Source organism: Myotis myotis, unplaced genomic scaffold (assembly GCF_014108235.1).
Source record: "Myotis myotis isolate mMyoMyo1 unplaced genomic scaffold, mMyoMyo1.p scaffold_m19_p_9, whole genome shotgun sequence".
In the NCBI taxonomy this organism is placed as follows: Eukaryota; Metazoa; Chordata; class Mammalia; order Chiroptera; family Vespertilionidae; genus Myotis; species Myotis myotis.
This window is the reverse complement of record NW_023416401.1, coordinates 39,366,542-39,391,711: the sequence shown is the minus strand read 5'-3', so window position 1 is coordinate 39,391,711 and position 25,170 is coordinate 39,366,542. Positions and strand designations below refer to the sequence as shown.

General features: G+C 36.6%; 1 protein-coding gene across 3 annotated transcripts in view; it reads right to left on the bottom strand.

Moving 5' to 3' along the window:
• MIB1 (mindbomb E3 ubiquitin protein ligase 1) overlaps positions 1 to 25,170 on the bottom strand; it is a 165,003-nt gene that overhangs the window by 78,996 nt on the left and 60,837 nt on the right. For all 3 annotated transcript variants that reach the window (XM_036321330.1, XM_036321329.1, XM_036321331.1), the window contains exons 10-12: positions 22,188 to 22,295; positions 11,238 to 11,435; positions 8,552 to 8,703 (exon numbers count right to left, since the gene is read on the bottom strand). In XM_036321330.1, the coding sequence (XP_036177223.1) occupies positions 8,552 to 8,703; positions 11,238 to 11,435; positions 22,188 to 22,295 (458 nt within the window). The remainder of the gene's footprint in view (positions 1 to 8,551; positions 8,704 to 11,237; positions 11,436 to 22,187; positions 22,296 to 25,170) is intronic.

The following is a 25,170-nucleotide window of genomic DNA, read 5'->3' as shown; positions in this document are numbered from 1 at the left end:
TCTACATTTAAAAATTAAGTAAGGTGTTAAAAACAAAAATGCACACTGATAATTCCTTAATGCATTAACAACATGTTGAAGGGTAAAGACTTCTCACTTTTAGAGCAGGAAATAGTAGGAAAAGTGCCGTCAAAATAGAAAAAGTTACATTCAATGACTAAAGAACTGATATGAGAATCTAACTTTTGTGGAAGGTCCATAACCATAATTTTACAAATAAAAAGCATTTTAACTGTTTTATAGCCCAAACTAACAGCATTGCAATGTTTTGCTAGAGCTGGTAAAATGGAACCAAATCGCCTCTTCAATGGATTTGGTCCCCTTCAACCAGCTGTAGCTATGCATTGATTACTACAAGACAGCCAACGTTTTCACTTATGAGTATCAGACATGTCAACTAATTTCAACTTATTTATTTGGATTGTGCTTTAAATTAAAAAAAAAAATTGTTACTCTCTATTCTTGTAAAAGCCATAGTGGTTAACAATGTTTATAAAAATCTTTATGAAAAATGTGTGGGTGATGTAAGGATTACAAATAAAATAATTTTACTTATTTATGGTCTCTTGGTATTGAATTTCTTACCCTTCAGGAAAGAAATGGTAATGAAATGTAGGCTATGCTGCATAATAATAGTTTAAAAAAAGAACTTCCTTCAGAGGAAAAAAATATCTGGGAAGATCACCTGAAACCATAATAAGAATGCCACATTATGGTTCACATGGACATATTTTAAATTAAAGAAAAATATAACATTACATAAAATAACGCACTAGAAATGTTGGGTAGTATCTTCCATAAAATTAGCATTTAATTTTACTGCTATTTACCTGAATATTGATAGATAAGGTAAAAATGATGATGATATTGAAGAATATCTTGTGAAGAGACAAACAGTAAGTATCTCATTTTTCCAACCCTGAATCAAAAGTTCTTAATCCTCAAAAATGAAAAAAATGCTAAGCATTGCTACCTTTTACTCTATAGATATTTCATCTCTCCAAACTTGTTTCCTCAGCTGTAAAACTAATAATATTCTGTGAAACTCCTCATTCCTTCTGTCTTCTTTATCCTTCAAATATATATACACACACACACACACACACACACACACACAAGAAGCCTCTCTCTCTCAATGGAAAAAAAATGAAGAAAAAGGAAAATGACAAATGATCCAACATCCTCTAATTTTCTTACTGACTGCAATAAAACTATAGCTAACGTAACGTTCTTTAATAAAGACAAGCATTTTATCAATTAATGAAGGGTTACGGAGGGCAAGTAGTTTAAAAACCTAGATGTTCTCACAATCCTCAACTCCTGACCACTCCTCTATTTCAAAGCAAAGATCAGCCCTTAAAACAGCGGTTCTCAACCTGTGGGTCGCGACCCCTTTGGGGGTCGAACAACCCTTTCGCAGGGGTCACCTAAGACCATTGGAAAACACATGTATAATTACATATTGTTTTTGTGATTAATCACCATGCTTTAATTATGTTCAATTTGTAACAATGAATTTGGGGGTCACCACAACATGAGGAACTGTATTAAAGGGTAGCAGCATTAGGAAGGTTGAGAACCACTGCCTTAAAAGCATGTGGGCAAAGGAAGGCATATGTAAATGAGTCTTATCACTTCATTCAAGTTAATAGGCCTTCTTCCTTGTATGAATTACACCTGTCGGTCACATTAAATAAATTTATGTATTACAAGGCATGTAGTGTTGAGAGTAGATGCATGGACACATGAGAGAAAATGGACATACTATAAGTACACTACCATTCGATAGTCTCTCGGGTACTTTTTATATATAACACTCAGCATATTTAGAGTTTAACAAGAAAAGAAAATTATTAAACACAAAGATATGGTCCAGATTATCAAATCTTTCTATATTCAACAGTCTTATATACAGTCTCATAATTTATAAAGTTAAATAAAGGTATAATAACATTCTACAGGGAAAATACGAGTTGCTCACATATTCAGTAAGATTTAGTGTCTTTGTGGGAATAAATAGATAAGTAAATAAGAAGTGCCTGTGAAATTACCTTAGTGCTATGATAAACTGAAAATATATGATATCATATGGCTCACTCATATTTTACTATTACTTTTCATATCCAATTTATATTAGAGAAAAATTTATAAATAACACTACATAAAGTAAGTTTATAATGTTATCAGTGCCTCCAAAACATCTAGCAATTGTTTTTTAAAAGCTCTGCAGGGAATATTGCTAATTTATTTTCATGTCTGTGAGGGACCTCTAAAAACTTCAAGGTACCTAAAAATGCAACATCCTCACAGAAAATACCTAAGTAATGTGCTGATTAATGCCACTAATCCAAAGAAATTTAGTTTTCATCTTTAACAACAGAAATGTTTTCTGCTCTTCATTTAAATCTGAAATTTTACATGAAATTTTAAATTTTAAATTTTAAATTTTACCTGTATATAAAAAGAAAAGACAACATGGCTAAATTGTAGGGACAATGCCAAATATCAGAATACATAAACAGCATTGTCCTTAGTTAAGATTTCTTAAAATAAAAACACTACTATATTAAAACATACTTCAACTACATTCTAAAAAGCTCCAAACTTTACAAAGCATGACCAAAGTACTCAGTGTCTCACAGCAAAAACATATTCTCTTACATAATTCTGAAAGAAATGTTTTATAACTCTTTTTCTCTTAATGTCTTTACTTCAGTTACTGTCATATTATAAGTAAACACCAAAATCAGCTCTGAAATCTGGAATCTCTATTGATCTGCACCTTTGAAATATAGATTTCATAGTATATTCTTCAAAAACATCAGACATTTAGACATATTTTTGATGAGCAGGAAAGTCATTTTCTTTTAGAAAAGCACATCCAATAATTACTAATTCTACTATGTTATTGACTGTTACTGACTTATTGCTGAAAAAATTATTATTAACTAAAAGCAAAACTAGGAAATAGAATGCTACTTAAATTCCATGTGTATATATGTACATACAAATTTCGAAAACTTTTCCACATTGCTAACCATAATAAATTGAAAGAATTATAAGACAACATTGTGCTGGTACTAAATTATACTCACAATGATGTAAATAATTTACTGCAGAAATATATATATACATTCTAACAAAACAGGTAAGAATTATACTAACATGCCATCAATTGTATTTATTTATTTATTTGTCTATCTTTATTCATTTTTGAGAGAAAGGGAGAGAGAAAGAGAGATAGAAACATCAATGATGACAGAATCATTAATTGGTTGCCTCCTGCACGCCTCCTGCACGCCTCCTGCTGGGGATCAAGCCTGCAACCCAGGCATGTGCCCTAGACCGGAATCAAACCCAGGACCCTTCAGTTTGCAGGCTGATGCTCTATCCACTGAGCCAAACCAGCTAGAGCCAATCAATTGTATTTAAAATTGACTATACATTAAGTCTAACAGGTAAGTCAGGTATACTAAAGAAGTATAACTGCAGTATAAAACAAAAATCACAAATAACAAAATTAAAATATTACAATTCAAGGTAATACATTCATTATGCTATATAAATTATAAAATGCTTATAAGAAAGAGGAAAATGTTAGCACATTTGCTAATCTAATATTTTATTCAAAAATGCTAACTCATCAGGTTCTGGAAATAATGTACTAACTGGTTTTCTCAAATAAGTGTTAAGGCCAAAGACTTCTTAAAAAAATTCTGAGTACAACAAAAACAGTTCCTTTCTATATAATGACATCAATGGCCAGTATAAGGAAAGAAAAGTGAATTTTAAGAATAAGAAATTTGATATGAAGTTACAAATTTGCAATTATAAATGATATATAAGTTATGTCATTTTTCTGACATCTTCCATGTCCAATTAACATTACACTCTTTATCTGGCAATCTACAGTCACACCTTCATAAAATGCCTTAAGGAAATAGGAATAAAGAAGTCATGTAGTGCCTTGGCTGGGTAGCTAAGCTGGTTAGAGTGTCGTCCTGATACACCAAGGTTGCGGGTTTGATCTCTGCTCAAGGCACATACAAGAAACAACCAATGAATGCATAAATAAGTGGAACAACAAATCGATGTTTCTTTCTCTCTCTTTACCTCCTTCTCTCTACCTCTATCTCTAAAAATATCAATAAATGAAAATTTTTTTTAAGAAAAGAAGTGATGTAACTTTAATTGAAGCACTACTTTATTGTAAACTAAAAGTGTTTTTTCCTTTTTTTAAAATGTCACCTGACACCAATTATCTGGATACAGATGTCACTGTTGCAAATGTTTAGGGGAATTCTTAAGAATTGAAGAAACGAAAGTAGTATATTTCCTCCTCCATACATATAGGCTTAGCATTATTAAACATACTATGACTACTTCTAATAAAGTAAAACAAATAAAAATATTTAAAAGTTACTCATTTCCTAACTCTTCAATTTTCAGTTTACCTTAAACTTTATGATTTAGTATTTAACCTAAATTTCCTCAATAAAATCTCTTTTTGCCTATTCTAATCTGTAGTAATCACTCTGTTTAAACTCCTAATAGTTTCTCTACGGAATTTATTTTGTAATTGATCACATATACTCTAGTAATATCTAACACTGTCTTGACTGTCAAATCAAGAGTAACATTAACTGAGTTCCTACTATAATCAAGGCATTGTAAGGAACATACAAATGAGCATGAATGCCCACAATTTAAGTAGAAAGGAACATAAACATGCATATACTAAGGGACAGCGCAAAGCAGATTATAGGTGCAGTAAAATAAGAACACAGAACAAGGAAGTAAAGGGCAAACAGAAAATAGTTTCAATGATGAGATCTAAGAGTTCTAGAAAAAAGATGGTTAAGATAAAGAAAAAAATCCTTAAGTAAATGAAAGAAGAAAGCAGACAAACTATCTTAAGAAAGGAAAGTAGAACAATGAAGCTGAAGAGCAAGGTAGGCAGAGATGGCTTTTATTTAGTGAGAGATAAAGTCAGAAAGACTCAGGACACACTGTAAATGGGTTTGAATGCCAGGTCAAGGTGTAAAGATTTTATTCTATGTACAATAGAAAGCAACTAAAGACTTGAGAACAGGAGAGGGGAGCCATTTGGTCTATGTTCTTAGAATGATAATTTGGTAGTTATATGAAAGTTGTCAAATAAAACTAAAATCGGGGAGAAAAATTAGAAAGATACTGTAATAGTCTAGGTCAGTGGTCGGCAAACTCATTAGTCAACAGAGCCAAATATCAACAGTACAACGATTGAAATTTCTTTTGAGAGCCAAATTTTTTAAACTTAAACTATATAGGTAGGTACACTGTTATTAACTTAATTAAGGTACTCCTAAGGCTTAGGAAGAGCCACACTCTGCCGACCACGGGTCTAGGTAAAGGTGGTCAATATTTAATTAGGTCAGCAACAATGGAAATAGAAAGAATGAAATGGAATGGATTGGAAATATGGTACCTGTAGAATAAAGGAAACTTTAGAATTCATTGGAAGTTCAGAATTAGTGACAGGGTAGTCAAAGTTAACCCTAATCAAAAGAGGCAGCAAGGACACTGACATATTAATGCATTCTTAGTTAAATGATTCACTGTCCATATATTTCAGTCTTACCTCTCATATAGCCCATAATACAGAAAAGTAATATCAAGTGGTTAAGAGTTATGAGTCCAAAGTCAGATGGACCTTGCTCAAGTTCCAGCTGCTCCCCTAGTCACTGACTTTGAATAAGCAAATTCATCTCTTTATAAGACTCATTCTTCCTCTACAAAATGAGGACATTAAAACCTGCCTCAAAAGGCTGTCCAAAAATTAAATGAGATCATGAATGTAAACCACTTAGTAAAGGCCTGTGCTCACCCGCTAGAGGTGACCCTAAAAAAGCTAAAATAATAAAAAACAGCAAAAAATTAAAAGAAAACATGATATAAAAATGTAGTATTGGGTCAGGGGTTGGAGCATCAGCCCACAGATGCAAAGGGTGGCGGGTTCGATCCCTGGACCAGGTCAGGGCGTATGTAGGAGGCAACTGATCTTATATCGGTGTCTCTCTTACATCCATGTTTCTCTTTCTCTCTCTCCCCTCTCCTCCTTCCACTCTGTCTGAAAATCAATGGAAAAAATATTCTTGAGTGAGGATTAAAAAAAAAGCAGTATGGAACTAAACAATAAGAATTCAGGATGTGCGGGCGATCTGACTGCGACATCTGTCACCCCATTGATCGCCAGGGCTGATTTGGCTGATCTGGCTGGCTAGGCAGGTGTCCCCCTCCTCCCTTACCGATCCATGTGCATCCCTCCTGAAGCTGCACGCTCAGTAGAAGAGGATGACCCTCCCCCCAGAGGAGAGAACCAATCTTCGGTCAAGGGTATACGAGTAGCTGCGCTCCCCTGCTAGAACCTGCAAACAAGCTCTCAAGAATTCATTCATAGTGACTATAGTTATAATACTGCTGTATATATTAGAGAATTGCTAAGACAGGAGATCTTAAAAGTTCCCATCACAAGAAAAAATATTTGTAGCTATGTGTGCTAATAGATGTTAACTAGACTTATAGTGGTGATCATTTTATAATATATACACATTATCTGATCATTATGCTATCCACCTGAAACTAATATAATGTTATATGTCAATTATATCTCAATTTTAAGAAAAGATTTCAGGATATATTAAATTATTGCGATAAACTTCAAAGTGAACATTTCCCTCAGTCAAGACATGTAGGCTATATTAAAAAAAAAAAAAAGCCCTAACTGATTTGGCTCAGTGGATAGAGCGTCAGCCTGAGGACTGAAAAGGTCCCAGGTTTGATTCCGGTCAAGGGCATGTACCTTGGATGCGGGCACATCCCCAGTAAGGGGTGTGCAGGAGGCAGCTGATCGATGTTTCTAACTCTCTATCTTTCTCCCTTCCTCTCTGTAAAAAATCAATAAAATATAGTGTGTTTTTTTAAAAAAAGACATGTAGGCTTATTTGAGACAGCATGGATGGACCTAGAGGGTATTGTGCTAAGTGAAATAAGTCTGTCAGAGAAAGACAAATAGTGTATGATTTCTCTTATATGTGTAATCTAAAGCATACAAACAAACAAACAAAACAGAGAACAAACTCATGTTTGCCAGAGGGGAGGGCGATTTGGGGACTGGCTGAAAAGGTGAAGGGATTGAAAAGTACAAATTAGTAGTTACAAAACTCTCATGGGAATGTATAGCACAGCATAGATAACATAATCAATAATATTTTAATAACTATGTATGGTGCCAGCTGGGTGCTGAAAATACTGAGGGAAACACTCTGTAAAGTATATAATTATCTAACCACTGTGCTGTACACCTGAAACTAATAAAAAATAATATTGAATGCAATCTGTGATTTAACTTTAATCAAAAAATTAAGTTAAAAATAATATGTAGGCTTTACTCAACTATAAACAGAAGACATCTGATGCAGAATTTTCTAAAATGCTTCTCAGGGTTCTGGTTGGTGTGGCTCAATTAGTTGGAACATCATCCCGGCACCAAAAGGTTGCCAGTTTGATTCCCAGTCAGGGCACATACTTAGGTTGCAGGTTTGATCCCCGGTGAGGGTGCATATGGGAAGAAACTGATAGATGTTTCTTTCATATATCAATGTTTATCTTTCTTTCTCTGTCTCTCTCTCTTCCCCTTTCTCTAAAATCAGTAAAACACATCCTTAGGTGAGGATTTAATAAGATAAAATAAATAAAACAAATAAAATGCTTTTCAGGTAAAGCTGTTGCCAAAAATTCATTCATGAAAATTCTAGGTTACCCTGGCCAGTGTGGTTCAGTCGGTTGAGCATTGTCCCATGCATCAAAAGGTCACTGGTTTGATTAATCCCCTGTAGGAGGTGTGCAGGAGGCAGCCAATGAATGTTTCTCTCTCCCCCTTCTTTCCTCTCTCTCGCTCTGAAAAATATTCTACATGAAAGCAAAGTTAAACATTTTGTTTTTCTGTGGGACTTTGTCCACATTTTATAAATTCTGTGACTTTCTAAAATTCTTTCTCAAACTTTAACCAGCAAACAATTTTTTTTTCAGTAGACCACCTATAATTATAACTATGGTTACAGAACATCTATATTAGAAATTTATATAAAGAATTATATTATTACTAAGCAATTAGGTAAACTTAATAGTTATTTAGCCACAAGTTTAAAAAGACAATTACTATGCAAATAGACTAGCATGGGGTTTAGAGGACACCCTGAGAATGGTCTTAAAGAAACATAAATCTCAAAATGCACTGCATTCTAATTAAAACTTTACAATATGAGTATTCCTGATCCTCTATATCCATATTGAATATATATTTAGACATTTCATACTTTATTAGTTTAATAACTCAAAAAATCATTATAAAATTAATCTATTTAGTGAAGACAATTTCCACAGATCTTAAAATGATTTAAAATACTAAAATAAGCAAAAATTATTTTCTTATCAGTATCAGAAAAAGAGAACCAGCAACAGAAAGATATTTTTAAACTGCGTATAAATTGGTGAAAGGTAACATTTTTACCTGGGATTTCCTCTTAGTGCAGCATGGTGCAGGGCATTAAATCCATTATTGTTTGTAATGGTGACATCCGCCCCAGCTTCCAGAAGGACTGCCAAGATGTCATCGCGTTTCTTACTTATTGCATCGTGAAGAGGAGTATCACCTTCAGAATCCTTTTTTTTAAGTTTAAAAAGATTTTCATTAGTTCTTTTTCAATCATTCTCACATTTAATTATTAATACTTATAATGAACTACTAATCAAAGAAACAAAAACAGAACCCATATCCAACAACCATCAATAAAGCATACTATGTGTTCAATTTAATAAATGCAGGCAAGAAATAGCATTATAGTGAATAAACTTATACTCAATCTAAATGGCAAACACAATAAACATGCTGTAGCTTTAAAAAAAATCCAAGAAATTAAATACCCTCAAAATAATTAAGTAAATAACAAAAATAAATGAGGTGGAAAAGCAGTCAAAAAATTCATTCGTTTAAAATGGCTTGCTATACCATTGTCCTACCATTAACTGCTGTACCCTGAAACTCCATCCCAAACCTACACCAATCTCAGGGCCCATAGCAATTAATTAAAAGTCAGTGGTTCTCGACCCTGGCTGTACTTTAGAATCTGCTGGGAAGCTCTTAAAATCCTGTAATCCAAAAAAAATCCTGTAATCCAGGCTGTTCTTCAGATCCACTAACTTAAATCTCGGGTTGAGACTCAAGCATTAGTAGTTTTCCCGAGTTCCCCAGGTGAATATATTGTGTAGTCACTGCTGAGAATCATTACTCTAATTGTTTTCAAAGGGCAGGAAAGAGAGTAATTAACTCAAAGTGAAAACAAATGTAAAAGAAAATTTGGCAGTTTCAGTCTATGTTTTTTTTTCAAGTTGATTACTTCAGTAATCAACCAATGTGGCAATAAATTGTTATTCATTATCAGTCATCTGTGTAAATGGGTAATTTCGCCTTCATTCATTTCATAGTTTCATAAATACTATTTTCAGTAAAGCCATATATAGTTACCACAGTTACCAAATCTAGGCTGCCCCCATTTTTGTAATTTTATTTACATAGCCACACACATGCATTTATGTATTATCTATGGCTACTTTGGTGCTACAATGGCAGCACTAAATAATTGTAATAGAAAATATGAAAGCCAAAAATATTACCTGGCCTTTTTTTAAATATATTTTTTTATTAATTTTTAGAGAGAAAGGAAAGGAGAGGGAGAGAGAGAGAAACATCAATATGAGAGAGTAACATCAATCAGCTGCTTCCCGCAAGCCTACCTACTGGGGATTGAGCCCACAACTGGGGCATGTGCCCTGACTACAAACCAAATCAGCAACCTCTTGGTGTATGGGACAACACCCAACCAACTGAGCTGAGCCACAATAGCCAGGGCTTACCTGGCCTTTCACAGAAAAAGTGTGCCAATCCTAGGTATATATTCATCCACCCACATAAGAAATTCCCAACACAAATTCAGTCCAACAATCTACCTTTCATCCTCCTATTGCACTAAAAATTCATGGTCTCCAACTTGAGATAGGCTCTTAACCTGACAGGAATATGCTTCCACAGGCCCTGATCTGTCCTGTCTCTTGCTCTCCACAGTAGCTATTTCAATTACCCTTTCTATACTGACCACTCCCCACTCACTCTCACCTAATTACTTTGCCTCCCATATCAGACAAAAAAAAAAGTCAGCAGGTATAAATTCCACACTCCTTCAACAGATTAATACCTTACATCGTCTACCCCATCTTCTAATCCTACCACTCTGTATCTCGGAAAAACTAGTCTGTAATAATCATTTAGCTGAACAAACTCTCTGATACTTTCAATTCTCATCAAACCTTCAGTCCCATTACTCCTGTTCTACATTGCTTCTCTAAGACCAATCCAAATTAATTCATCTAGTTGCTAAAATTTTGAAAGGGAATAATCATTTCGTAGGTGACCCTTGCTTAAAAAAAGTAGATCCTACTATAATAAATAAACTTTAAAACCCTATGTATTTCCCAAAACAGAAAATCTAAGACTGGACTAATCCAATGATGGCAAACCTTTTGAGCTCGGCGTGTCACCATTTTGAAAAACCCTAACTTAACTCTGGTACCGTGTCACATATAGAAATTTTTTGATATTTGCAACCATAGTAAAACAAAGATTTATATTTTTGATATTTATTTTATATATTTAAATGCCATTTAACAAAGAAAAATCAGCCATAAAAATGAGTTTGCGTGTCACCTCTGACACACGTGTCATAGGCTCACCATCACTGGTACACCAAGACTCTTAAATTACATAAGGCTAGAACTAAAATAATTTAGATAGCTACGAAGTAACTATTAGGAAATGCAGCCTATTACACTTCTTTAAGTTGCTGAAGCCCACTGTCATGATCACTAAAATTAAATCAATTCAATTCAAAAACAGATACTTTTGCATGAAATCCCTATCCCCACCCCTCAATATAAGACAGATCTACTTGACACTTCCTTAAAAAGGCTTTTCTAATAAGGAAGAGCTGCCAATTTTATTACATTCCATACCTTTGGTATCACTTACTATGACTGATCATATGAAAAAAAATCGTAACAGAAATGCTTACCATTGAAGCTAGTACTTCCCTTTAATAGGATCCTAACAATACCTACAGAATATATTTTGTTAAAGGTTTTACCTGAAGACTTGGATGACAACCAAAGTCCAATAAAGTCTTTACAACTTGAAGATGACCTTTATTGACAGCAATATGAAGTGGTGTCTGTCGGCGTTTGTTGCGAGCATTCAAGTCTGCACTGCCTCGATGTAATACTTCTATAACAGCACCTTCATCTCCAAAAGCTGCATGGTGAACAGCTCTATCTCCATCCTTGTCCTAAACAGCAGCATTAAAATCTGAATTAATGAATAGTTTAGAAAAATAAATAAAACTTGAAACTATAATTTATTAAGAACCAAATTGATGTGAAAGAGAAAAAAAACATTGAATAGAGCCAACAAAAAAAGCAGAAATTCACTTGAATAGTGACTAACTCCAAAAATAAATGACGAATCCTGGATCAATACAGGGGTGGGCAAAAGTAGGTTTACAGTTGTGAGTATGCAATACACAAAGTATATTCTTGTACCATTATTTAATACTGTATTATTTGTATTACAACTGTAAACCTACTTTTGCTGATCCATGTATATTATATCAGACATATATTTTTGACCAATAGTTATATCAGAAGTAGTTCAATTCTTCATTACCCTAATTTATCAGTCATGATGATAAGCCAATATTAGGAAAATACTGATATATAACACAATACATAAACTTTTTTCCATTTAAAAATTTTACAAAGACTTTTAAAGGACATAAAAATTACACTAACTTCAGTTGAGTAATTTTAAAAAGAAGAAAGGATGCCAAACAGTGTGATCTCAATTAGTTTTAAGGGGAGAAATATATCAACACATTAACATTGGTTATCTTTAGCTAGTGAGCATACACTTTTCTGTGTATTTGAGAGAGAAAAAATATTAAATACCACTTTAAAAGACAAAAATAAAACACAAACCAGCATAATTTCATACATCCAAAATTCTAAAACTCTTTCAGAGAAATCCAGTAGGTATGCCTCACCTTTTGTAATTGGAGGAGATGAGTCAGAGAATTGTTTACATTTTTTCAAATGTAAAAACAACTTTTTAAAGGGGAAAAAAATGCCTGTCCTGCAGGCATTAACATAAAGATTACACACTTACACACACACACCAAAAAAGAAGTCTCATTACACTGACAGATGCAGATGGAAAAGGATATTATTAAGGGTACTATCTTTAGTCCATATTACAGCTCAAATTTTAACACCCAGAAGTAAGCAAGCTTTAAGACTTTATCCAGTGGTTCCCAGCTGATGGTCCTAGTCTCCTGGTGGACTACGATTTTTGCAAGTGGTTTGAAAATGCATTACTTGTGATTAGTTTAACTACTTTCCAAAGTTAACACAGATAAGTACTGTTGCGATTAAATACATTTAAAACAAATGAACAGCCCGGCCAGCGTGGCTCAGTGGTTGAGCATCGACCTATGAACCAGGAGGTCAGGGTTCGATTCCTGGTCAGGGCACATGCCTGGGTTGTGGGCTTGATCCCCAGTGTGGGGCGAGCAGGAGGCAGCCAATCAATGATTATCTCTCATCATTGATGTTTCTCTCTCTCTCTCCATCTCCCTTCTTCTCTGAAATCAATAAAAATATATTTTTTTAAAAAGAAGAACAGTTCATTCAACACAGTTGAATTAGAAATAGTTTTTGGGTTTTGCAATTTTTCTTAAGCAGATATTAAAAGTAAAATTGCTGATATAGAAGTTCACAAAGATTGAACAACCATTCTCAAAAGGGTAGCAAACCATGACTCAGGAGTACTTCTACCTTACTAATATTCCAGCTAAAACAGGTTAGGAGTTTTTGTTATCTATCTACTTTGAGCATAAAAAAAACTAGCAAGCACCACACTAAAGATTTAACACTTGAGCCTCTGAGCAACATTATATTTAAACATCCCAGAAAAAAAGAAAAATGATTATTACAAAAAATTGTCTTTATTTATGTGTATCACTAACTTTTCCAATAACATATTTCAATATTTTAGAATCTTAGATTTAAGATCTTACTAACCTCTAATCTGGATTTCTTTTCTGTTACATTTTTTAAGTCTACCTGGTGGTACTCCTTCCATTACAAAGGAGAAAATCAATCCACTAACACTCACTGACTAAAAAACAGGAACTATTTATGAAGTATACCAGATATTGATGGTTATTAGAAAACTGCTATTGCAACACTTTTATGCAGGTCCCATCAATTTATGTTAAAAAAAAAAAAAAAACTAAAAAATTAAAAACCCTAATATATATGAAATACAAATAAAAATTTAAAGAACTTGAAAAATACATACCCATACAAGAACACAATTAAATATATTTCCAGACTTTCCTTCTATTTAGAAAACCTCAGCTGTACAAATACCTCAACTTACAGACTTTGAATATACCTAAAACATACTGCTAGTTCACTATTCTGTCCCTACTGGCACCAAATGAGATCTTGAAGGACAACATTATAGCTGGCCTCCAAAGGTAACCTAAAAGGATTTGTGAAGGGGCTTAGAATTAAATCTAAAACTGATTTTTCCCTCGCCAGGTCAGGTGGATTAGTTGGTTGGGGCGTCGTCCTGTGCACCAAAAGGTTGTGGGTTCAATTCCCAGTCAGGGCACATACCTAGGCTGCAGGTTGAATCCCCCAGTCAGGGAGCCTATGGGAGGCAACTGATGTTTCTGTTTCTCCCTCTCTCTTTCTCTCTCCCCTGTCCTCTCCCTCAAATCAATATTAAAACATATCCTCGGGTCAGATCCAAAAAAAACGCAAACGAACCAAAAGGAACTGATCTTGGTTCTTTCTACCCTCTTATTCCCTCCTCTTTCCTCCACCCCTCCAAAATCTGCTCTTGTTCCAGTCTTCCCTATCTTACCTGATAGAATCACAGGCCATAGGTTAACAAAATCAGTATCTGTAGGTCATGCTCACCTACTTCCTTAAACTATAGGCAAGCACCAAATTCTATGGTTTTTACTCAAGTTATGTTCATGTCTATTGTCTCTTCTCCAATTATATCACTAATTAATTCAGGCCTTCATTCTCACTCACCTGACCTATTGCCATAGCTCACTCTGCCTCCTCTTTATTCTAACCCCAATCTAATCTTCACACAGCAGACAGAATTCTCTCCATAACACACAAAATTTATGTTTAAAACTCTTTAATGTAACTCTACTATATAAAGAACAAATCCCTTTTTTAACATTTATTTTCAATTAGTTTATATTCAATATTATTTTATTAGTTTCAGATGTCCAGCATAGTGGTTAGATAAACATATACTTTACAAAGTGTTCCACCTGATACTTCCAGTAACCACCAGGCACCATATATATAGTTACTAGTGGCCCAGTGCACGAAATTCTGCAGTTGGACATCCCTCTTGCAATCTGGGACCGCTGGCTCCTAACCACTCACCTGCCTGCCTGCCTGATTGCCTCTAACTGCCCTCCCCTGCTGGCCTGATCTCGCCCCTAACTGCTCACCCCTGCCAGCCTGATCACCCCTAACTGCCCTCCCCAGCAGGCCTGATCTCGCCCCAACTAACCTCCCCTGCAAGCCTGCTCTCGCCCCCAACTGCCCTCCCCTGCTGGCCTGGTTGCCCCCAACTGCACTCCCCTGCCGGCCTGATCTCACCCCCACGTACCCTCCCCTGCCGGCCTGATCACCCCTAACTGCCTCTGCCTCGGCCCCCACCACCATGGCTTTGTCTGGAAGGAAGTTGGACATCCGGAAGATGGCCAGCCGAACCAGTCTAATTAGCATATTATCCTTTTATTAGTGTAGATATATAGGATAGGATTGCTTAAAGGGGGCGGGGGGTAGCCTTTTTCAGCAGGAGGAGATGCTCTTGGCAGACAAAAATACATAATCCCTATATCTGGACTGATAGCCAGCCACATGCACTATACTGCCAAACTAGTCATTAAAAAATTGAACCGTTTTCTTACACCTTACAACAAACAGCTGTTGCCCTTAAAACCCCTCCTCAGCCCCCACCTTAGGTTCTGCCTTCACAGTTCACCCAGATTAGGTTCTGATTGGTCGGTTTCTGCCAGTCAGCGTCAAAAGCTCTGCCTCCTAGGCACCCACTGGCTCCTCACAGTTCACCCAGATTTGGTTCTGATTGGTCGTGGCGACCCAGCACTGACTGCAGGACTGACTTCCAGTGTTCGGTCATCCATTCGGTCATTTTGGACGTTACAGACCCTGGCTCTTGATATATACAGACTAGTAGCCCAGTGCATGAAATTCATGCACATTAAAAGGTAATTAATTAGCGGAGATATTTTAATATTGCTATTTGCCCTTTCTCTATAATAGAAGTGTGAGAGATGAAAGGAAACTAGTAAAATGTATATGAAAGTAATATATACATTTATTAATAAACAGTAACAAAAGGATATAACAGGCATGATATAAAAACGACAAAAACATGATATGAAAAAAACAAAAACATGATATAAAAACAAGTGATGCAAACAATGACTGATAAAGTGATTAAACCTATTCTAACATCTCCCTGTACACATTAAGAGTGAAAACACTTTCAGAGTGCTTGACTAATTTCCCTTGTGATGAAGTATTTAGAACTTTAACTGTAACATCACATGCTCTTCAAACTTGAGAGAAAGCAACATATAACTGACCATGTGCGCAAACGGGTTCAGGTAGGAATATTCCTACTCTGTCTAGAGTTTGTCCTTGTGATTTATTAATAATCATTGCAAATGCTGGCATCACGGGAAACTGTCATCAAATTAATTTAAATGGGAGGCCAGTATCAGACGGGGACAAATCAGTTCTTGGAATCAGAACAACCTCTCCCTCTGCAGATCCTGTTAACACTTCAGCTTCGATAATGTCAGGTCGTAATCTTTGATAATAAATCTGGTACCATTACAAAGACCCCATTTACTATTAAGATTTCTCAATAGCATGATCACTGCACCACTTGCAATTTTAATTTATGACATAGCATTCCCGAAGGAGTAAATACTATTAAGAAATTCGATGGTAAAATTTTCCTTTTCAGCATCATCTGTTGAATCAACGAAATCACCACTCAAATATGTGTGAAAATCTCCATCGAGTATATCCAAAATTTCTTCATTTAATTTTTGAACATGTTCATTTTTTTGGACAAAAAATTTCATGTTTAGATATATTTTTAATATTATCTATAGATATATTATTTCCAAAGGTAGCTTCAATAATAGATCCATTACAAATCATTTCACAGGGGATTTCAATAATATCCATTCCTAAATGAAAACTGCTATCAAGTTTGCCATCTCCAAGTTTTACTGACCATCCACTATAAGCAGAATCCTCTGATCTCATATTTGTTTCAAGAGACAATTTACTGAAACATCCCCAAACATTACAGTACTTTAAACTCGTTTTTACTATGGCCGATCCCATAGCATGTGGTACAATACTGAGACATTGTCAAAAATCCTCTCCAAGGAGAACTTTCTCCCAAATACAACATTCAAATTCATAATTTCTCTTAGTAATCTGTCTATAGCATGACTGGATGCCATGGTGCGTTCATCAATAATGAGAAGTTGGGCCTTTTTAATAGTTTTAGCAAATTCACTGTTTATATTGAGTCTAGAAATTGAAGTTTCATTTAATGGAATTGGTCATTTATATTGGGAATGAAAGGTTCTTCCACCGAGACGTAAATTTGCAGCAATTCTTGTAGACGCTGTGGGTAAAACAGTACCACCACAACCTCTAATATAATGTATTAAAACTTTATTGTGAGGAGCCGCTACAGTGTTTTGGACAGGGTCAAGCCTTGGACTGATGAGAGGGCACAGTCCTCTCATTACCATGTGCAAGTCCCAGCTTGGAGGGCAAGGCCCTCCCAGCACAATTATAGCCAACAGGTATAGTTGGCAAGCTTGAACCTATGGTCCAAACACCAGGCCCCATGTGCCTGAATGATGTAGGCTTGATAAAGTTCAGGTGCATGTAGCTGAGTAGGACTGAAACCCAGGAGAATGTTGTAAACATCTTGGTCACACTCTTACTTTGCCTCGTGGCATCTGCTATAAAATAAAAACACGGCTGTGGGCATGGTCACTGTCTCTCAGAGAAGCAGCATCCCACCGAGACCCGGATTTCATTCTCTTGTCTGTCTTTTCTAAGCCTTTCAGCCGCCCCCACTCAGGTTCACCCTGGGCCATGCTGGCACGGCACACTTTATAAAGATATGCCTCCACGCTCCGAGGATGGGTTCCTGCCTCAAACCCCGCCCTTACAGGAAACAGCTCCGGGAAACAGCTTGGGGGGGGGAGGGTGCAGCCGTTTCCAAGACAACCCCTGTAGGACTGACTTCCTTCTGCTTGGTCGCGCTTCTGGCTGGGATGTTACACCCAGGGTTTTTATATAAGTAGATATAGATTATAATATTATTGACTGTATTCCCTATGCTGTACTTTATGCTGTACCCCTGACTATTTTTCTAACTTCCAATCTGTATTTCTCAATCCCTTCATCTTTTTCACTCAGTCCCCTAAAACCCCCTTCCCTTTGGCAACCATCAATCCGTTCTTTGTATCTATGAATCTGTTTCCATTTTGTGTGCTTGTTTATTTTATTCTTTAGATTCCACTTGTAAGAGAAATCATATAGTATTTATCTTTCTCTGACTAGCTAATTCCACTTAGCATAATACCCTCTAGGTCTATCCATATTGTCACAAATAATAAAATTTCATTCTTTTTTAGGGTAATATTCCATTGTATATAGGTGCTGCCATTTTTTACCCACTTGTCTGTTTTTAAAAATATATATATATATATTTCTTTATTGATTTCAGAGAGGAAGGAATAAGGAGAGAGATAGAAACATCAATGATGAGAGAGAATCACCGATCGGCTGCCTCCTGCACGCCCCCCACTGGGGACCGAGCCTGCAACCCAGGCATGTGCCCTTGGCCAGAATCGAACCCAGGACCCTTCAGTCCTCAGGCTGATGCTCTATCCACTGAGCCAAGCCGGCCAGGGCTACCCACTTGTCTCTTGATGGTCACCTGGGTTCTTCCATAGTTTGGCTACTGTAAATAATGCTGCAATTAATGAATATAGGGTACATATATCTTTTCAAATTAGTATTTTGGGTTTCTTCAGATATATACCCAGAGGTGGAATTGCTGGGTCATAAGGCAGCTCCATTTTTAATTTCTTGAGGGCCTTTTACACTGTTCTCTATAGTGGGTGCACCAATCTGAATTCCCACCAATAGTGATTGAAGGTTCCCCTTTCTCCACATCCTTGATAACACTTATTTGTTGATTTGTTGATAACAGCCATTCAGACAAGTGTGAGATGCTATCTCATTGTGTTCTTAATTTGCATTTCTCTGATGATTAGTGAATTTGAGCAGCTTTTCATGTCTATTGGTCGTTTCTATGTTCTCTTTAAAAAAGTGTCCTCTGCCCATTTTTTAGTTGGTGTTTGGGGTTTTTTTTTATGTTGATTGTATAAGTTCTTTATAAATTTTAATATCTTTTATTAAATGTACCTTGGTGAATATGTTCTCCCACTCAGTGGATTATCTTTTCATTTTGTTGGTTTCCTTTGCTATACAAAAAAAATTTTAGTCTGATATAGTCCCATTTGTTTAATTTTTCCTTTTTTCCCTGGCCCAAGGAGATACATCAAAAAAATATATTGTTAAGAGAAATGCCAGAGATTTTGTTTCCTATTTTCTACCACAAGTATTACAGTTTGAGTCTTATAATTAAGTCTTTACAGTAAAACCTTGCTATAATGGACTAATTTGGGCAAGGGGTGTCCGTTAAAGCAGAAAGTCCATTATATAATAAAGTAGGTTTTCCGAATGCATATGTCAAAAAATTTATAAATTTGCCCTGACTGGTTTGGCTGAATGGATACTGTGGACTGAATGGTCCTGGGTTCGATTCCGGTCAAGGGCATGTACTGGTTGCAGGCACATCCCCAGTGAGGGGTGTGCAGGAGGCAGCTTATCGATCTTTCTAACTCTCTATCCCTCTCCCTTTTTCTCTGTAAAAAAATCAATAAGATATATGTTTTATTAAAAAATTTACAAATTAGTTTACCTGTTTTAAATTATGTAGACAGAGTTGTGTAATTAAAATTAACTATGTATAAATAGTTTAATTTCACAAAGTTTTTTTACATGTATTACAGTAATTTTAAATTTATACTGAATACGTCTAATAAATGCGTGCATTTACCAGTCACCAAGAGTAAAACAAATGCACATGGCTGAAATGTGGCTTAGTGCACAGCACTCGTTAAAACTGCTGCAAAAGTCACGCCATTCAACAACAGAACCAATTACTGCTCATGATGCAATGTGATCACATGCTAATCATTCACCAAACACTGTTTAGGAACAGTGACTCTTGGATTTAAATATGTAGACTCGGGGAGAAACCAAGACAGCAGCGTAAGTAAACACCGGAGATTGCTGCCTCGCACAACCACTTCAAAAATACAACAAAAAGACAGAAAAGACATCATCCAGAACCACAGGAAGGCTGGCTGATTGGAAATTCTACAACAAGAAGGAAAGAGAAAAGCATACCAAGACTCACAGGAGGTGTGGTGCGGAAGTGAAATACAAAGGTGCGGAGGTGCAAGTGGAGAGGGCTGGCGGCTGAGGTCACGACTGTCTTTTTCAATTGGGAGGGAGTCTCAGGCTCTGAGCTCCAGTTCCGGGCGAGTCTCTGGGGACACAGACTCATTCGGGAGAAACGGGACTATCTGGCATCGGTCGGAACGAGGGCAGCCATACTGCTCACTCTGCCAGCCCAGTTGATCCCCAGGGGCCCCGCCCCGCCCAAGCCATGCACGGAGGCTTTTGCATATGAAAGGCCCAGCCCTCTGTAATCTGAAAATTACTTAACAAACTGCAGCTGCCCAAGGCCCCAGGGAAACTTGCATTGCTTTACAGCTGGCTTCTGCAGAGTAGCCTCAGGCAGAGGCTAGATTAGCACCTCCTTAGATCCAAGAGCCAGTGTACCCAGTGGTCAGAGTGGGATCATCCAATTATAATTCTGCAGATCCATAAGGGACACACTCAGGGGGCAGACTCAGTGAGCACCAAAGCCCCACTGAAGCAAGTCTTGCCCCAGAAGGGTGTCTTCAGCACAGAAGTTCTCCCACTGCAGACACAGCTGATTCTCACAGCCAATTGGCCTGGAGGTCAATTCCTCCCAGTGTTACCTACAACAATCAAGGTTTAACTACAACAAGACTGTGCACAAAGCCCACAAGGGGGTGCACCGAGTGTCTACCTCAGGTAATTGGGGAGGCTGAGCCACCGGGCCCTATAGGACACTTAGCACAGAAAGCCACTCTATCAACACAGCGAAGCATAAAAAATGCGAAGACAAAGAAACAAGACACAAATGACAGAAATGGAGGAAAGCAAACTACTGGATATAGAATTCAAAACCACACTTTTAAGGTTTTTCAAGAACCTTCTAGAAACCGCCGATAAATGTAGTGAGATCCTCAAGAAATCTAGTGAGACCTTCGATGTTGTGATAAAGGACCAACTAGAAATTAAGCATACACTGACTGAAATAAAGAATATTATACAAACTCCCAACAGCAGACCAGAGGATCACAAGAATCAAGTCAACGATTTAAAATACGAAGAAGCAAAAAACACCCAACCGGAAAAGCAAAATGAAAAAAGAATCCAAAAATACAAAGATAGTGTAAGGAGCCTCTGGGACAGCTTCAAGCATACCAACATCAGAATTATAGGGGTGCCAGAAGAAGAGAGAGAGCAAGATATTGAAAACCTATTTGAAGAAATAATGACAAAAAACTTCCCCTACCTGGTGAAAGAAATAGACTTCCAAGTCCAGGAAGCGCAGAGAACTCCAAACAAAAGAAATCCAAAGAGGACCACGCCAAGACACATCATAATTAAAATGCCAAGAGCAAAAGACAAAGAGAGAATCTTAAAAGCAGCAAGAGAAAGAAACTCAGTTACCTACAAGGGAGTACCCATTGTACGACTGTCAGCTGATTTCTCAACAGAAACTTTGCAGGCCAGAAGGGAGTGGCAAGAAATATTCAAAGTGATGAATACCAAGAACCTACAACCAAGATTACTTTATCCAGCAAAGCTATCATTCAGAACTGAAGGTCAGATAAAGAGCTTCACAGATAAGGAAAAGTTAAAGGAGTTCATCACCACCAAACCAGGATTATATGAAATGCTGAAAGGTATCCTTTAAGAAGAGGAAGAAGAAGAAAAAGGTAAAGATACAAATTATGAACAACAAACATGCATCTATCAACAAGTGAATCTAAGAATCAAGTGAATAAATAATCTGGTGATCATAATAGAATCAGGGACATAGAAAGGGAATGGACTGACTATTCTTGCGGGGGAAAGGGGTGTGGGAGATGCGGGAAGAGACTGGACAAAAATCGTGCACCTATGGATGAGGACAGTGGGTGGGGAGTGAGGGCGGATGGTGGGGCGGGAACTGGGAGGAGGGGAGTTATGGGGGGAAAAAGAGGAACAAATGTAATAATCTGAACAATAAAGATTTAATTAAAAAAAAAAAGAAGAAGAAACAAGACTAAACAAATTCTAATATACTGGTTCCCTTACGAGGAAAAAAAAAACATAATAGAGGCCTCTGAGTGTCACAAATCAGAAAAAATCTTGACCCACAGGATTTATATTCCCCTTCCCTCAACTTCCCCAGTATAATTCTTGGGTGAACCCAACTGGGCTTCCAACAGCAGTTGGGGCTACTGCCAAGAATACTAAGAAATCACAGAAAACCAAGAAATGCTTCAAGTTGTCTTTTGTCAAATTTCTCTCTTCAATCAGAAAAGTCTTAGGTAAATATTAAATTTCAAGAATGAAAACAGTTCATCTACTAATACAAAAGTAAGTACCATTTCTAGGACATTTTTACTGAAAATATTTTTCAAGCTTAGTTTAATTACCTCTGCTTCTACATCCACATTTTGTTTCAAAAGTAACTTCAAAATATCAACATGTCCATTCTGACTAGCAGCTTGCATAGCAGTGTGGCCAGCACATTGTCCATTTACCTATATAATAAAAATAAAAGGATGGAATGTTACAAATAAGAAAGAGCCAATATATATACATATAATATAGGTTCAAATTTGGTACATTGTATGATTCTATTAAAATAATTTACTCTACCCAAAACTTATTATTTAGAATCAAAGAACACATAAAGATCTTCCCAGACAAGAAAAAGCTAAAGGAGTTAATCACCACCAGACTAGTACAAGAAATGTTAAAGGGTCTTCTTTAAGAAGAAGAAAAAAGATTAAAAATATGAATACAATAGTAACAAATACATATTTATCAACAACTACTTTAAATGCAAATGGATTAAATGCTCCAATCAAAAGACATATCGTGGTTTAATGGATTACAAAACAAGACCCATACATATGCTGTCTACAAGAGACTCACTTCAGATCAAAAGACCCACACAGACTAAAACAAAGGAATAGAAAGAGATATTTCATAAAAATGGAAACAAAACAACAACAAAAAGCTGGAGTAGCAATAGTTATACCAGACAAAATAGACTGTAAAACAAATGCTATACTAAGAGACAACAAAGGACTCAGCAATTCCACTTCCAGGTATACATCTGTAAAAACCCAAAATACTAAATCAAAAAAAACATGCTTCTTTATGTTCACGGCAGCATTATTTACAATAGACAAGATATGGAAGTGTCTATCAACAGATGAATGGATAATGAAATGGCGTATATCCTATATAATAAAAGCATAGTGTGCAAATTGTCCTCTTGACCGAGAGTTGTCCAGGAGTTCGACCAGGGGGCAGAACCGGCCGAGGGAAGGGAGGGAGGCCCCGGCTGGTGGGAGCAGGCAGCCAGAGGAATGGAGGGAGGCCCTGGCAGGCAGCGGCAGGTGATCGGGAGAAGGGAGAGAGGCCCTGGCGGCAGCAGGCGGCCGGGGGAAGGGAGAGAGTACCCAGCTGGCAGCCGCTAGGGACCCTACCAGTGCATGAATTTCATGCACTGGGCCTCTAGTATACAATAAAATTGTGACTCAACCATAAAAAACGGAATGAAATATTACCATCTGCAACAACATAGATGGCAACCCCAGCATGTGCCCTGACCAGGAATTGAACCATGACTTCCTGGTCAATCACTCAATCACTGAGCCACACCGGCTGCAGAAAACATTTTTTTTTTTTTAAATCACTATGTTATAAAAAAAAATCACTATGTTGTACACCTGAAACTAATATTGTATGTCAACTATAATTTTTAAAAACTTTACATTTCAGAATGGAAAGAAAACTTGGGGGGGAGGGGACTTCAATTATAGATGTTAAAGAATTCTTGACATCTAAAAATCAAGAGGAAGATGCTATTAAAAAAAAAAAAAAAAAAAAACAAACACAGAAAAGCTAAAGAGAAAAAAGTCCCATTAGTAAGAACTGGAAAAATTTTTCCGTATTATAAGACTTTAAAAGTATATTTTGCTCTGGCCAGTGTGGCTCAGTAGATTGGGCACTGTCTCATGCACTGAAAGGTTGCTGGTTCCTTTCCAGATCAGGGAACAGGCTTAATCCCCGGTAAAGGGTGTGCAGGAGACAGCTGATCCATGTTTCTCTCTCTCCCTTCCCCCTCCTCTCTCTGTAAATATCAATTTTTTTAAAAAGTATATCCTTATATTTTTATTCATGGTACAAAACAACTGTACCTCAACAAACCTTTTAATAAAGAAAGTATATCCTTGTAAGAGTGTTTTTTTATCTTTATTGTTGAAAGTATCACAAATGTACCCCCTACTGTCCCCCCATTATCCCCTTCAACCCAGTTCCCACCCTACCCCAGGCCTTTACCACTCTATTGTCTGTGTCCATGGGTTATGCATATATGCATATAAGTTCTTTGGTTAATCTCTTCTCACCCCACCTCTCCTCCCTGATTAGTCTGTTCCATGTTTCAATGTGTCAGGACCTATTTTTTTGTACGTCAATATATTTTGTTCATTAGATTCCACAGATAAGTGAGATCACGTAATATTTGTCTTTCTCTGACTGGCTTATTTCACTTAGCATAACGTTCTCCAGGTCCCTCCATACTGTCTCCAAGGGTAAATGTTCCTTTTTTACAGCTGTATAGTATTCCACTGTGTAAATGTACCACAGCTTTTTTATCCACTCATCTACTGTTGGGCACTTGGGCTGTTTCCAGATCTTAATTACTATAAATTGCGCAGCTATGAAATATGAGGTGAATATATTCTTTCTGAATGGTGTTTTGGGATTTTTAGGATAGAGTCCTAGAAGTGGGATCACTGGGTCAAACAGCAGTTCCATTTTTAATTTTTTGAGGAAACTCCATACTGTTTTCAATAGTGGTTATACCAGTCTGCATTCCCATTAACAGTGTACTAGGACATGTTTTTTCATTAAATGATGGGTTGTATTTAATTTCATTATTTACAGCATCATACTAAAACAAAAGTAAAGTTTTATTTTCTTTTAAGCTTCAATCCACAAAGATAATTAGAACTAGCAAAACAAAAACCACACACACACACACTCACACATATACAGGAAGCTGAAAAGCAGACCTAAACCTGCTATGAAAAATACCTAGGTAGCAACCCTTTTGCCAAGGAAGCCCAAAAGACTCAAAGTTGATGACCTCTGAATATGGGGATAATATGGTAGTGAATGTTAAACACAAAAGCATCAGTTGACAGTCTTTTTAAAAATCATTTAGATCCCTGGATTCCCCACCTCTGCACAGCTGTTCCACCCTCACACTAACAGAAACCTGAAAGTTTATTCTCCAGAAAGGGTAAAGCGTCCCTGGCCACTGTTAAGAATGGGGCAAAGTACTAAAAACAGAAATCTTATGTAAATATTTACAGGCCAAATCCTAAGATCCCAGGC